Source organism: Microtus pennsylvanicus, chromosome 14 (assembly GCF_037038515.1).
Source record: "Microtus pennsylvanicus isolate mMicPen1 chromosome 14, mMicPen1.hap1, whole genome shotgun sequence".
NCBI classification, from domain to species: Eukaryota; Metazoa; Chordata; class Mammalia; order Rodentia; family Cricetidae; genus Microtus; species Microtus pennsylvanicus.
The window spans coordinates 28,496,411-28,512,738 of record NC_134592.1 but is presented as its reverse complement, the minus strand read 5'-3'; the positions used below and the strand labels follow the sequence as shown (position 1 = coordinate 28,512,738).

The window sequence follows — 16,328 nt, the reverse complement described above, 5'->3', positions numbered from 1 at the left end:
CCTTTAATTCATAACAATATTTATTTACCAGTTAATTTCTAAAGTAAACTTTGTCTCATTAACAATTAATAATGACAGCTATCAAACCTGATTAGAAGCAACTGAAAATGGGTCTTTCTAAAGGCAATCAATTATTAGTGTCGTTATTTTGTCACCAGTGTCCAATCTGGAGTGAAGAGACATTTGTTTAAGTCTTCCCAGGAAAAGTCACACAACACAGAGGTATGTACAACTCTACCAGAATTTACCTGAACAATTCCAGGTGGTCAGACTGAGGCCAATGGCTAGTAAGATTAGAAGTGTATTCTGTGAGGCCTATGGATAATGCCTGAAGAAATACACCATGCACAATCCAACTGAAGTGCTCACAAGTCTCATGCACTGTTTCGTACAGTAAATGGCTTTTCTACACACACACTTCAATTCACAGTAAGAGTGGCACAGACACCAGACAGTGGCACACGCCTTTAATCCCAGCACTCAGGAGGCAGATGCAGGCGGCTCTCTGAGAAGTGAGAAGTCTACAGTGTGAGTTCCAGGTTCTGCTTCTGGGCTGACCTCACTTGTCTATTCATCCTATCCACTGTAGGTACTGAACAACGTGACGCTATGGAAGAACAGAACCTGGCGTCAGGTCAGATTCCTCTCTACTGTGTGGCTTCCTATAACACCATCTTTCATGCAGACAGGTCCATAACTTCTGGGTCCATCCCACTCATCAGAATTTCCAGTGTTTCCTCTGATCGCCTAACTCTGACGAACACAAAGCGTACAAGTAAATGTGGCCAGAACTTATGCAGCCCATAATCCAATTGAGAAAACTGTACTATGAAAATCTGGATGTAGGTACTCCTGACAAGGTTTCATGAAACTTTCTGAATTGAGTGAAACTTAACGTGATCATCAAGAGGGGAACTGGCTGATACCACATGCCTTCAAAACAAAGCATTTCTTACAGATAAACATGCTATTTTCAATGAATACACAGACTTCTTGCTTCCTGCTTGTTGGTTTGTGCCACTATTAGCACTACATATCCTTCCAAGGCATTTTGCTTATGACCTGGGGTGACACAAGGACTCTCAGATTCCTGGTCTATGCTGCACTGCTGTCTGAACCAAACCCCCAGGAGTCTCCATGTCCCTTCAAAAAATATTTAGCTTCTATCAGCATGAGTCTAGTGAACAACCAACAATCACAGAAACTTAATTAAACTAAATCTGGTTTCCTATGGATGCTTCTGTGGGTTGTTGGAGTTTTGTTACAAAACTTCAGGTTCCTCTAGCTACAATTTCATGTTAACTTTTTAAAAAGATTAATAAAAAATGTCCTTGCTTTTGTTACTGCTGTGAGTTAATGCTGAACATGTGTCTGTTAGTAGCAGAGGCAAATATAGTTCCCTCTCTTGTCAGGCAAGGTGGTAGCCCTGGGCTTTCCCATTCGGGTAGGACAAGCTCTGGTTAAGGACGATAGCCACACTGCATACACTGAGAATGACTGTTCTTTAAGGCTCCAGTTTAGTTTTAAGAAGACATTCAGAGCATTTATGAGCACTTACTAGTGTGATGCTTGGCATACATTTCTTAATGATATTACAACAAGTTTTTCTTTTCTTTCTGAGAGTCAAACTGAGGTCAGAACACATGCCAGGCCAGTTCTTTACTTCTCAACTAGAGGCCTGACCCAAGTTCTTTTTTAAGTTATAGCTTTATGGGAATATAAGCCACATTCCACCAGAGTTACCTCTGTAAAGTGTTCAATTCAATGGATTTTGGCATAGTCAGAGGGGTGCAGCCCTTATCATTACCTAATTTTAAAACATTTTTATAACCCAACAAGGCAACATCCTATCCATCAACAATTACTTTCCATTTCCCCATCTCCTTAACTAATGTACTAATCTACATTCTGTTTCCATACCTATTCTAGATAAACACACACACACACATACAAAAGAAAAGAGAACCAACCTATCATACGGCCTTTGGCGACTGACTTCGGTTAACATGTCTACAAAATGCATCTGTGTGGCAGCATAGGCACACGTCCTTTTTAAGCCAGTATCACATTACAAATCCCCCTCCATTTACTTTTACTGATAAGGAAACCAAAAAGTCGAAAATGCTTTCCCCTAGGTCTTACAAAGTAAAACACATTCAAATGCAGACAGTGTTCATGATTTTGTACGGATTCTTAACTGCCTTAGAGCTCATACATAATTTTAAAGTTGAAAAATAGATGCTTTACAGTGTATTACAGCTAACAAAACCGTCTCTTTTTGTTTGTGCATTCTGATCTTCCATTTTCGTTGGCTCCTGTGACAACCCTTTGAAAGTGTGAGCACAGCTCAAACCCAACAGAAGATTGTGGCAAACAGGAAGCACCACTGTGTGCTCTCTTACAAAAGAGTGTTCTATAACTCAGACCAGAATGTAGTTTAGAAAGAAGCTCCAACGAGCACACAACAAACAATGAACAGAACCAGCCTTCAGCCCAGCAAGCAACATCAGAGTCACTCCCCAGGCTGAAGTAGGAAGTCCACCAGCACTAGAACATGAGCCCATTCAGGAGCCCCATAGGACCCACCAACTAGACAGCTTCCAAATCAACAGCCTTTCTTGATCTCTAATCGGCCATCTAAAGGCCTGCTTTACCTTCTTGCCTCCAATGTATCCTCCAGAAGCACCGAAGCTCTTTGTGAATGTTCCCATCATAACATCTACATCCTCGGGATCCAGGCCAAAGTAGTCTACCACACCTCGCCCTGAAGGACCAAGGGCCCCAATGCTGTGTGCCTCATCCAGATACAAGTACGCCTTGTACTTCTTCTTGAGAGCAATCACTTCAGGAAGGCGAACAATAGACCCTTCCATGCTGGCAAAACAGGGTTAAAAAAACACAAACACTGAGACTTTTTAACTCTCAAAATTAGCAACTGGACACTTTATTTTTAATGCTTTGAGGTTATTGCTTTTCAAAATAAATCTGAAAATTCCACCTCTGGTTTAAAACTAAGTTATGCAGTATACTGACTTGGCAGGAAACAGGAGGTTGACGTCTCAAAAATAAGTGCCGCACTGTAACTGATTTTATTTCAAAACAGAAGGAATTAAAGCTACAGCAGATTATTTCTGTTTGCTTTTGTGGGGCTAAGGATTAAAGCTGGGGCCTTGCATATGCTAAGAAAGCATTTTACCACTGGGCCACACTCCCCCACATGTGTCTTCTAAAGCTTGCAATTACAAGCAACATTAGACTTTGTATTCATTGTACATGCCTTGGTGGACTGTGGCCTAGGATATGTCTTTTTTTTAAAATCAAAGTTGTTTTTGGTCATGGTCTGTATCACAGCAATAGAAATCTAAGATAGATTGTCCAAATTAACAAAAGAAAAAAATCTTAAAATTAAAATACATCCTGGTATGGGGGCATATGCCTGTAAATCCTAGCACCCAAGAGGCAGAGGCAGAAGCAGAATTAGGAGTTTAAGGTCAGTGTGGGCTATCTGAGACCATATCTCATAAAATAACAAAAAGTAACATATTTTTAGTTATTTTGATGTTAGTTTTGTGGTGCTGGAGATTGAACCCAGGGTCTCATGTATGCTAGAGCACAACCACTGTGGTTAAGGTCTTGCCATGTACTCTGGGTGTGCTTCAACCAGATGGATCTCCTGTCTCAGCTCTCTGAGTGCTGGAATTACAGGTATGTACCACCACTTCTAGCTTTGTCATTTGTTTTTGATAAGTTAGAATCTTTTATGCATAAGCTTTTCATAAACAGTTGAAAAATAACTTTGATAGAAGAAGGATCTGAAAGCTGTGTACCATACAGACTTAAAGACCTTTGGGCTCAGTGCCTCCTGTTCCCAGGTATTTTTAACAAGTCATGAGCACTGTCTCCTTAGTCTCCAGAGCGGGCTAGTCTAGTGAGTCCTTCAGCTGAGAGTGTACATGACCTTACAGGCCGAGGCCACAGGCAAGTGCAGTAGAGCAAGAATACCTATATATGCCTTCCACCAGGATTAGGATTTTCTTCCAGGGCCTTCTTGTCCGAGGCTGACCATAAACAATGGCATCTTTCAAAAGCTTCTCCAAGCTTTGCATATCTATGGCACAAAGAGAGAATTCAGTCCCCAAGTGTTTTTTTCCTAACAGTATCAGAAAAATGAGAATATACATTTCTTATTTAGAAGTGTCTCAGACAGCAAAAGACATTAGCATAAGTAGAGCTGAGCAGAAAAGATGTTAAGACATTGCTTCATTAACTGACATCTAAATGTGACAAATGTTCAAAGTAGAGAACTAGGTATGTCAACTCGACTTCCTGACCGAAGAATCGTGACCTGACCGATCGTAACCTCCTGCCCTGCCCCCATCCCAACCCAAATTCCTCATTCAGGGGCTATATAAGCTGCAACCATGACGCTAATAAACGAGGCTTTGACAAGAGAATTTTGCTTGGCCTCGTTCCTCTCTCTTGCCTATGTCTTTGGACCCTGGAATAACTGACATGCCAGGCGGGTTACAACCCCTAGACTAACTGACCCGCCAGGGCAGTCTACAGATGGTTAGATAGAAAATCTCTGCCTTTGAATTAGCTTTTCTGTGTTTTTAAAATCAAACTTCATCTTTAAGTGATTCATTCAGAAATAAATGTATAAAGACAAAACAAGAGTTGTAAATCACTTCAAATACATGTTCCTTCTAAAAAGTGATTCATTCAGAAATAAATGTATAAAGACAAAACAAGAGTTGTAAATCACCCCAAATATATGTTCCTTCTAAAAAGCAAACATGCACGGACCCAGAGAGACTGCTCAAGGTTCTAAAGCACTTGTTGCTCTTGGAGAGGACCCAGGTTTGAGTCCTAGTATCCACAGGGTATTCATAACCACCCATACGTCTAGCTCCAGGGGATCCAATGCCCTCTTCTGACCTCTGTGAGCACCAAGCAAGCACGTACATGCAGGCAAAACACTCACACATAAAACAAAATAAATATATCTTTAAAAATAAAAAGTAAACATGGAGAACAAACTTCAAAGTGCATGATCTGTTTTCTTTTACCCAGGATGCATTCAATAGCTGCTTATTAAACAACTGGTTAAAAATATGCCAGTCTGGGACATGCCTGAGTCTAAGCTTAAGTCAGCTTGGCACTCTGGTGTGGGAGGTCCTTCTCTATATGTGCTGCTTTTACTGGTTAATGAATAAAGAAGCTGTTTTGGGCCTACACAGGACAGAATAGAGCTAGACAGAGAAAAATAAACTGAATGCTGGGAGGAAGAAGGAGGAGGCAGAGGGGAAAGGCTTGAGTTGCCAGGTGGAACCTTGCCGGTAGGCCACGAACTTCATAATAAAATATACAATAATGGAAATGGGTTAATTCTAGATGTAAGAGCTAGCTAGCATGCTTAAATGATTGACCAAGCAGTGATTTAAATAATATAGTTTCTGAGTGATTATTTCGGGTCTGGCAGCCGGGAACAAACAGGCAGCCTCCTACAAGAGCACTCAGCTGAGATCGCCCCACTTTCACTCTGTCAGCTGCGCTGCTGAAAGACAGCAAGCATATTTGGGGCTATCATTAGTAAGGACCATAGTTTTCCTCTCAAACGTCTCCATCTCTATAGACTTTATACTTAAAATATTTGTTTTGAATGGCATTTTTTAAAAAAATTCACCCTAAATCTAAGCAACATTAAATGTGAGGAATATGTCATGCAAGTGAGAGGCCCTACACTATAAACTTTCATTCTGTGTTCTTTACTGCTTATCACTGAAAGAAAGGGTCAAAATTGCATGACTTTGTCTTTCTTATAATTGAACTTTGATAGGAAAAGGAAATAGTGTGATAAAAACACACAGCAGGATGGGCAAAGGTCATGACTGTGCCACACCTTTCAATATTTGCAGCACAGCAACCAGCGTACTGCTTGACAGCCCAGAGCAGGAGACAAGTGAGTGCGCTCACTGTAGCTGTTTCCTATGTTTATATACAGAAAGGAGACAGAAAGGAAGCAGTGGTTCAACACTTTAGACAAAAGGAAGATCACAGGAAAAAGAAACTGAATGTGGCAGTGCATGGCTGCAATCCTAGCAAACTGGAGGTTGAAAAGGAGAATCCTTATAAAGTCAAAGACAATCTAGGATAGATGGTAAGTTCCAGACTAGCCAGGGCTACATAATAAGACCCTGTCTCAAAAAGCAAGCAAGCAATAACAGTGGGAAAGGTCTTCTACAAACTTTAGTCAAAGGGAACTATCTATAGCAAGAACACTTGGACAGATTACATACTTAGGGAAGCTATTTCCATCTTTCTTCCATCATAGACCATGTAAATTAAAGTTTAAATATGCCACAAAACTCCTAAAGGAAAATGTGAGAGAACAGACCCCCTTTACTGAAGAAGCATTAAATACAACTTAAAAGCCAAAAAAATTTTTGATAAGTCAAAATAACAAGACATTTAAATAAAAATAGCGTGACATAAAAGGACAATACAAAGAGCTCCTAAAACCAATAAAAAGATATTAGCTTGAGATTAAACGGATTATCAAGAAATAGCTACAAATATAATAGTTGTATAAAAAAACCCACTCTATACCTAAAAAAATAAATAAATAAAACCCCCAAACTGTGCCCTTATTAGGTTCAGAAAGATTTAAAATGATACATAATAGACCATGTTGGCCAGTGCATACAAGTGTCCAATGTCACATTTGTTATTTGAAAAGGTATTAAAAACATACCTGCTGGGTGGTGGTGGTGCATGTCTTTAATCCAAATCCCAGCATTCAGGAGGCAGACAGAGGCAGGTGGATCTCTGTGAGTTCGAGGCCAGTCTGGTCTATGGAGTGAGTTCCAGGACAGGGTCCACAGCTACACAGAGAAACCCTCTCTTGAAAAAACAAAAAAAAAGCAACCCTTGCCGGGCGGTGGTGGCACACGCCTTTAATCCCAGCACTCAGGAGGCAGAGGCAGGCGGATCTCTGTGAGTTCAAGTCCAGCCTGGTCTACAAAGGGAGTTCCAGGACAGGCTCCAAAGCTACAGAGAAACCCTGTCTCGAAAAACCAAAAGAAAAAAAGAAAAAAAAAAGTTCAAAAAGGATTTAAGGACAAACAGAGGAGACAACGAGCTATGGTCTATCTGGACACGTCACATTTAAGCATAGGGAAGAGTCACAGGCATGGACAAAGAGGTAGCAATATTTATGGTTAAAAGTTTCACAGCAACAATGAAAAGGTCTCAATCACATACAAAACACTTTCAGTCTCACTGTAGAACATTTTACTTAAGATAAAAAGAAAAAAAGAAATAAGTTATTGTCATCCAATCCCTCCTTCCAGAGATACAGACCTAATATTTATATATTATTCTACAATTTCATCTGCACACATACATTTTTGCAAGAGATGATATTTTAAATACAGCTGGATAATCTTTCTCTCTATATGTGTTTTAAATTATAAAAATATGATTTTTATAAGTTTTTATATAAATAATTTTTAAGATTATGATTTGTGCACTTTAATTTTTTAAAACTATGATTTATGCATTTTAAAAACTGCACAAAGGTATTTCCATTTAGGGAACAAGTTTTTGTCTGTTCTTTTTTTCTTGAACATGTGTCTTATATGTATGTATGTATGTGGGTGGTATATGTGTATAAACTTATGCATAAACACACATGTGCAGGTACACATGCAAATATAGGTATTTGCAGAGGCGAGAGGTTGATGCCAAGTGTCTTCCTCAATCATACTCTACCTTATTTTTTAAGACATGGTCTCTCCTGAACTTCTGGCTCAGCAATTGAGCTAGACTGGCTAGCCCCAAAGATCTTGCTATCTCCATCTCCCAGTGCTGAGATCATAGGCATGAGGTGCCATGCCCATCTTTTTATATCAGTGCTGGGGATCAGAACTCGGGTTTTCACACCCATGTGGCAGACACCTTATAGAATGAGTGCAGCCTTAAATGGGTACTGGGAACCAAACTCAGATCCTCTGTAAAAGCTGTGCACATTCTTTAACCACTGAGCTGCCTTTCCAGCCCCAAACTTTGTTAAGTGTGTGTCTTGTGCCTGTGTGTGATGAGAGGTGAGGAAGGCTCACACTACAGCACAAGTGTAGTGCAAGAAAACAACTTTTGGAGTCCGTTCTCTTTTGCATGGATGGGTTCCAAGGACTGAACTCACATCACACAGCTTGTGTAGCTAACTCCTCACCTGCTGGTCCCAGCCGTTGTATTGTATTTATTCACATCTCTTCACTAATCTTACTCCTAGTGTCATGACAAATGTATCTGAGCAGAGATTTACTAACAAGGAAAGGAGAGGTGGAAACCTAAGAATCAAATCAAGGGAAGGCAGTATAAACTGCAAAAAGGAATCCCATCACCACATGTTCTCTTCATCCGTAGACGGACAGACAGACAGAGAGATACACACACATATTCAAGCTGACCTCATGAAAATTCCTCCCAAGTGCTAGGTTTACAATCACGTGCCACCATATTCTGTTTTTATTTCATTAAAGGAAAAAAAAAAAGGAAGTGTCTTTTGAAAAGACTGGACCAGAAGAACATTTTAAATCTTCTACTTCAGCTGCCTTGTACTTCCTACTACTACCGTAACTTTGTCATCACCAGACAGTAAAGTCAATGGCAAAGCCCAGAATAACTCACTGTTGTGTTTGAAGATTCGAATGGTTGCTCCCGACAGCCTGGCTCCTAGAACCAGTGATGCATGGTTCAGTTCATCACTCAGAATCAGACAACCCTGCAAAGTCACAAGCACAGGAAGGTAAGACACTAATTTCGCTGAAAACAGTTTTCAAAGATGCTTTAGAAGCATATGCAGAATCCAGCCTACATGCAATAGTTTCGTAATCCTGTCAATTTAAATACCCGATACATAGCAACATGTTCTTACATACACCTAAAATCTAGCAGTCTGTAAAGGGTCCTGATATCTATGATTTGAGAGCATTTTGATCTATCTATCATTTTGTGAGAAATGGCAGCTGTAGATATAGTTCTTTTCCCTTCAATATTAACATATCTCAGTTCAGGGAAGAACCCATTTATAAACCCCAGAATCACATAGTATGAAGGCTGTGGTTTAGCCTCTTAAAATTCCCAAACATTCTTTAACACATAAGTTAAGGAGAGAGAAAAGCCTGACATTCTTGGTGGTTTATTTCTTACCCTTCCATCTCTCATGGAATCCTGCTAAAATAAAAACAAAACAACAAAAAAAACCCCAAGTTTTTGTCTTTCAAAATTGGCCTCAACAGGGGCTGGGAGTATAAGGCTCAGTGGTAGAGAACATTTGCCTGGCATGTACAAGGCCCTGGGTTGGATCCTTGACACTATAACAAACAAACAGATGAATGAGTAAATAAATAAGCAAATTTCCATATGAAAATCACCTCAAAATACCCCAATGGCCCAAACAAAAACAACTTAAGCAATACAAAATTATATTCGCCGGGCGGTGGTGGTGCCTGCCTTTAATCCCAGCACTTGGGAGGCAGAGGCAGGCGGATCTTTGTGAGTTCGAAACCAGCCTGGTCTACAAGAGCTAGTTCCAGGACAGGCTCCAAAACCACAGAGAAACCCTGTCTCAAAAAACCAAAAAAAAAAAAAAAACCACAAAATTATATTCATAGCTGGGAATAATGCTGCATGCCTTTAATTCCAATACTCAGGAGGCAGAGGCAGACCTATCTCTGAGTTTGAGGCCATCCTGGTCTACATAGTAAGATCCAGAAGAGTCAAGGCTAAACAGAAAAATCCTGCCTCAAAAAACCCAGAAAAGTAAAAACGTAAAAAGGTTCTAATGTTGGATTACTAAATAAATAATAAGATATTCAGGAGTCCATACTGATATAGAGGAGAAGCAACAACTCTTCCACAAAACTCCACGAATAAATAAAGGAATGAGAAAATTCACTCTAAGAATACCAAAGCAATTGACTGTCACTGGCAATGCATAGCCACACTAAAATTAGTGTTTGAGAGTTTAATAAAAAATACCAGTTACACAGTCCCTAAGTTTCTCTATCATGGTAATTGGTAATTACAAAAGGAATAGTAAGAAGATACAGTAGAAAGTCTTGTTTGTTATCTTAACCAAGTAGCCACATTTATTTATATCGCTAGTAACATATACTGGCACCATGTATCTTATGCAACAGCCCGAGGTCAGTGTCACCTCTGTAGTGTCCTTCTCCATAACATATGCCACCAGTTGACCGCTCAAGATGAGAGACGTTATACAAAATAAGGGACAGCCAGCATGTGGGAGTCAGGAAGTACACTGGAAAAGACTAGGGGCTACAGTTAAATGAAGATGGTGCCTCCATGGAAGCCAAGGGTAGACTGGAAACGATTAATCGCAGACATGAACTAGGCTTTGCATTCGTCAGTGTACTGTGTCACAGTTAACCTCCGGGCTTTGGGAGATGCTGCACTGCTAAGATGCTACTAAACGAAAGCTGGGTGAAGGCCATGGTGGGACTCCATGCCCCCTGCAGCTCCTCTCAAATCTAAATTGAAATCACTGGGAGAAGAGCAGGAGGACTGCTCTTTTGTAAGCCTGACTTAGCATGCAAAGCTCTAGTCTAGTGTACTTTAAAAGCATTCTCCCAACTTCCTTCTCTTTCCAGATAATTTATTTTTCAGGCAAAATTGGCAAGGTTGTTTTTCAGACCCTTTAGTCAACATTTTTAGGTTATCAATCTGGCTTTTTTTCTTGTAGTCTACTGTGAGGTTCTATTATATAGTTGGTTCAAAAATAAAATGAATATGAAATATTAGGAGGTGACATCTAAGTGCATATGCTTTAGGCAGTTTGTTACGGGATTTTACAGCATTGTTTTAACACATGAAATAGGTATTATATCACCTTCAATTTACAAAGGAAAATCTTTCTTATCTAAGCATGGGCACAAGAGACTCAATACAAAGCTCCACATTTTAGATCATGTGTCCTACCAGCCTTTAAGATGAACAATCAAGCAACTTAGAGAGATTCAGGATCAAATTCAAAGAACTACCATTCTTAAGAGATCAAATAATAGTTACTACCATTTCAACTATAATTTGGAAGACTAATCTGGAAGGTAGCCCCTTTCATGTTAGTATAGAAGAAATCTAAGTCTAGCATTCATGAGCATATGGGAAGATGCAAAGTGAGGTCACTTAAACTTCTAGTGTCAAAACCCTAAGACAATCCAGGTCAGAATTTCAGGTTTATGGTGCCAAAACACAGGATGGCAGTGTGTGTTACCAATGGAAAGAAACACACACTGCGTCTGTCAAAGAACTTGTCCATGCTGTATGAGCTGCTGAACACGCTGTATCCTAAGACTTTCTTCTTATCCTTTAAGTCCACAGGATGTACAAAGAAGCTCTTTCTTTCATTTCTGCCTCCTCTCTTTTTATCCTGATGGGTGTAGTTAGAATTTGCCATTTTACTTATTTCTCTGAGAACCAGCTTCAGTTCACTGCTTTTCCCTGAAATTCGCTGATTCTGTATCTGTATTCTGATGTTGCTATCGTCTATTTCCTGTTTACTTAATTGGGCATAATTTGCTCTTATTCTGAAATTTTCATTTTAGATTTTATGTGTATGAGAATTTGGTCTACATGTATTTATATGCACCACAGGCATGCCTGCTGCCTGCGGAGTCAGTCAGTTGAATACATTAGGCCCCTGGAATTGGAGTCAGGAGTTGATATGGGAAACCATGTATATAAGTGCTGGGAATCAAACAGAAGCCAGCAAGTACTCTTAACCACGGAACCCTCTCTATCCCTCTTTTTATGATTTCTTAAGATAGAAAAGCTTTTCTTTCTTTCTTTTTCTCCCTGGAAACAGCATGTAAAATAAACTAAGTATGTAACTCAGGAGGAAGGCACATACACTCCAAGTACATTAGTGTTATACATGTCTACATGTATAGTGCTTTATTGATTTGTGATATTACATTTCATCAACATTTTTTAGTTTTGATTTAACTTCCAAAATCTGTGTGAATGATTTGATTAAACTGTACTGTGGCCAAAGAACATACTTTAATAGTTTTTGTATTTTCAAACATTAAAACTTATTTAAACCCCAAAGTACAATGTACTTATTCTGGTAAATACTCTGCTGTTGTTGGGAAGTGTTTGGTAGGTGTCTAGAAGGTTAGCAAGCTGAAACTGTTTTGCCAGTGTTCTGTACCCATGCTGATTCTTGTTGATACCATTCTCTGTTGGTACCCATTGCTAATGACTAATGCACCTCTATTTCTCTACCCTCCAGTGAGTTTCATCAGCTTCTGCTTCAGGTTCCTAACACATCCTGATTAATCATCTCTCTTGCATTATAGCATATTCTTCATCTTTACAATATTCCTTGGTCTGAAATCTGCTTTTATCAATACAGTAACTTCAAATTTTTCATTAGTGTGCAACTTTTTCATCTTTTTTTTTCCCTTGAAGGTGAAAGATCAAACCCAGGACCATGAAAAATGCTAAGCAGGCATTCAACCACTAAGCTGACATTATTTATTTCTGACACAGCCCCCGCTTCCGAACTCTATGTTGATCTCAAATCCCTGAACTTCTTGCTTCAGTCCCCGAAGTGAAGGACAGTAGGTACATGCTACTGTGCCATTTCATCTTCTTACTTTTAATGCTCCTATCTTTGCATTTCAAATAGGTTCACTGAATATTAGGAAACTTAGTAATTTGATCTCATCTGAGAAGGTCTGTCTTCTACTTCAATGTACAAATAAACCAGTTACATTGTGATATCAATACAACTGGGTTAAATCTCTTGCATTGCAATTTGTTTACTGTTCCACCTGTTCCTTAGAGAATCAGTTATAGCTGAATTGGAGTCACACTAACCGTTTACAAAGAAAACCTTGAGGACCAGTAAAGCAATGTGACACATTCACAGTCATGGATAAGTTTGACCGTGTAATCAACAGATGAGTAAAACCTCTCAGCTGGGAACTTTGAGAGAGAAAAGGTTAAAAAAATAGTCTGAGGCAACCCACTGCATCTATCAATATGCCTAAACATTCATGCTAAGATATAAAACAAACAACAGGGGTTCTTTTTGAGCTGACAGTGCTGGGTAGCGACATTTAGAAAGCATTTTACCTTTCCTTACTTTAGCTGTAACAAGTTCAACTCCAGAATGGACATGCAGAGATACAGACACACACATTACGTTTATATAAAATTTACCTATATATCAAGGTAAATGCATTTTCTTTCTGTTTGTTTTCTGTTTTTTTTTTTTTTTCAAGATAAGGTTTCTCTGTAGATTTGGAGCCTGTCCTGGAACTCACTCTGTGGACCAGACTGGCCTCGAACTCACAGAGATCCACCTGCCTCTGCCTCTGAATGCTGGGATTAAAGGCATGTGCCACACTGCCTGGTACATTTTCTTATTTTTATACTTAGATAAAACTATTAAGTTTCTGAATTAAACCTTTCTTCCATAATTTTAATCTTTTGGCATTTATTTTCATTGGAATTCTTTCAAAATTGTACAGGAAGAGGGAAGGACCACGGGTTCTAGGAGGAAAACTCCAACTGGTACTGGTTCTGCAAGATATACTTGCCAAAAAAAAATCTGTGATGGAGTATCTATCATTGTAAACTGTGCTTAGCCCAATGTTAATAATAGGGCAACTGGATCAGGATGTGTTTATCAAAACAAAGAACATATGTATAAGAGAACTGCCACAAATGATGCCGTCTTACTTTGCCAACAAGAGCAGGAATGTTCATTGAATTTGTGGCAAATCCCATGCCATAGGTCATAGCAGCTTCCACGCCCAAGAACCTTGCTACCAGTTTCTCTAGTTCTTCATGCTTGTCCAGGTTTCCTGTATGAAGAAGTCAATTAATGAAATCAGTATCATACTCAATTTTAAAATTACTAATTTATTAAGAGAAAACTGGACCAGCAAGATGGATCAGTGTGTACACTTGCTGCCAAGCCTGACCACCTGAGCTCAATTCCTGGAACAAACATGGTATATGGGAGAACCAAGCCTGACCACCTGAGCTCAATTCCTGGAACAAACATGGTATATGGGAGAACCAACTCCTGAGAGTTGTATATATGGTATACCTATGTATGGTATACCTATGGTATGTATATATGGTATATACATAGGTATATATGGTATACCTATGTATACCATATATACATAGGTATATGCCACACACACGCATGCACGCACACAAATAAAATCAAAGTATTTTTAGCAGGGTGATGGTGGTGCACGCCAGAGGCAGGCAGATCTCTGTAAGTTCAAGGTCAGCCTGGTCTACAAAGTGAGTTCCAGGACAGCTACAGCTGTTACCCAGAGAGACCCTGTCTCAATAAAAAACAAACAAAAAAACAAACCTATAAACAAATAAATAAAATAAAAATAAATCAATCCATGTGTTGTAACATTTTCCAAATCAGTTCATCAAGAGGCTGACACTATAAACAGCAACAGCTGTAAAAACACAACAGCGATACATTCAGATTTAGCAGCTCTGGAGAAAAAGGAAGACTACTACTAACTCGATGTTTTCATGTTCTAGTCTCAGGTCTAAGATCTAACAAGTTTGTGTCTACATTTTTGAAGTCACCAGTCATGCAAAACAGTGTAACTGGCCTGTTGCAAAGAGAGAATTTGTAGAGGATAAGAAGCTAGACAGCAGAAGTATCAGCAGCACTGCTGGCCAGCTGAGGTACCAGCTGTGCCCATGATACCACCCATCCTCAGGGATAATGGCTCACTTGAAACCACAAGGAGCACACCTATTCTCACTTTCAAATGACTGTTAAGTTTGTAATATGGCAACTACAGTGGCTTTCGAATCCCTAATGACTGAATGATTTGCACAAAGAATCAAGACTGAAAAAAGATTGTTGATCTTGAATGCTATGTATCATTAAGACTTTAACAAGTATTCATCGGCTGAGCACCACCAATAATAATCCCTTATCAATCTCAAGATGTTGTTATAAAGATCAAGATAACATGCTGGTACTTTACAAAATTCGCAGTGCCATAAAGATACACAGTGCTCACTGTACCCGATCAGTGTGTAGCTCTCTAGCTCACACCACTGACCTGTGATTTCTCAAGCTTCAGCTACAAAACTTACTTTAAAGGTGGAACTGGTGAGGTGGTGATGGCACATGCCTCTAATCCCAGCAGTTAGAAGATAGGCAGGCAGATCTCTGAGTTTGAGGCCAGTCTGGTTTACAGACTGAGTTTCAGGACAGCCAGAGCTACATAGAGAAACCCTGCCCTGAAAAACCAAAACAAAAACAAAAACATTCTATTGATATTTTCTGTTGAAAAGTTAACACACACACCCCAAAACACTGGGAGGACAAGAACTGAAACTCCATTTATGAATACTTGTAATCCTTAGCACAATTAGTGAAACATGAGAAATACAAGCATGGGTAATGTAAAGGGTAAACTGTGTTCCACTAAAGATATCCTGAGGGGCTGAGGGGGCAGCTCTGTGATGGGGCAGATGCACAGCATGTCCAAAGACCAGAGCCAGACTCCAGAACCAAAACAAGACAACTCCAACTCCTTTCCCTCAGAATACAGCCACTTTGGAAATTCTTCACAAAAATAATCAAGATAAAATAAGGTCCTGACAAACAGACATATACAGAGGAGGCACAGAAGATGACAGTGTCTGACACACAGAAAGACAGCCATGAGACCACAGGCTAGGGAACACTAAAGTGCTGTCAGAGTGAGCTTGGCCTTGCCAACACCTTGACCTCATACTTCTAGCCTCCACAATTCCCTATTTCTCATTCTTTGTTATAGTAGTCCTAGGAAGTCAACAGAGCTGGGAACTTTGAGAGAGACAAGGTTAAATCTATGTCCTTACCAAGTAGATGATGAGTTGATGAGAGAGGAGTACACTCACTGCATAAACTCCAGAGAGGCTTAAAGTGAGAGGCAGCAACAATCAAGGCAGGAAATGGTTAAGGCTGGCCTACAACCATGACATATAAAACACACAAAGCCAGGAATGGCAGAACACATCTGTAATCCCAGGACTTGTAGGAGGATCTCAAATTCAAGATAAGCCTGGGATATATAGCTGCAAAACTAAGCATACCTTACCCTCTTCCTCTTAATACCAAGCCCCTCAAACCATGAACTCCCACCGCTGATGGGACTATACAATAGTGTCGCTGCTCTGGGAAGCAGCTCAAAACGCTAATCATTACCATGTGATCTAGCAATACCACACCTAAGTATATACGCAAGAGAAAT

The 16,328-nt window shown here is 39.6% G+C and overlaps 1 protein-coding gene across 1 annotated transcript in view; it reads right to left on the bottom strand.

Moving 5' to 3' along the window:
- Sptlc2 (serine palmitoyltransferase long chain base subunit 2) overlaps nt 1-16,328 on the bottom strand; it is a 74,917-nt gene that overhangs the window by 26,063 nt on the left and 32,526 nt on the right. Inside the window, exons 5-8 of the mRNA XM_075947244.1 lie at nt 13,777-13,901; nt 8,692-8,785; nt 4,003-4,108; nt 2,655-2,874 (exon numbers count right to left, since the gene is read on the bottom strand). Of these exons, the coding sequence (XP_075803359.1) occupies nt 2,655-2,874; nt 4,003-4,108; nt 8,692-8,785; nt 13,777-13,901 (545 nt within the window). The remainder of the gene's footprint in view (nt 1-2,654; nt 2,875-4,002; nt 4,109-8,691; nt 8,786-13,776; nt 13,902-16,328) is intronic.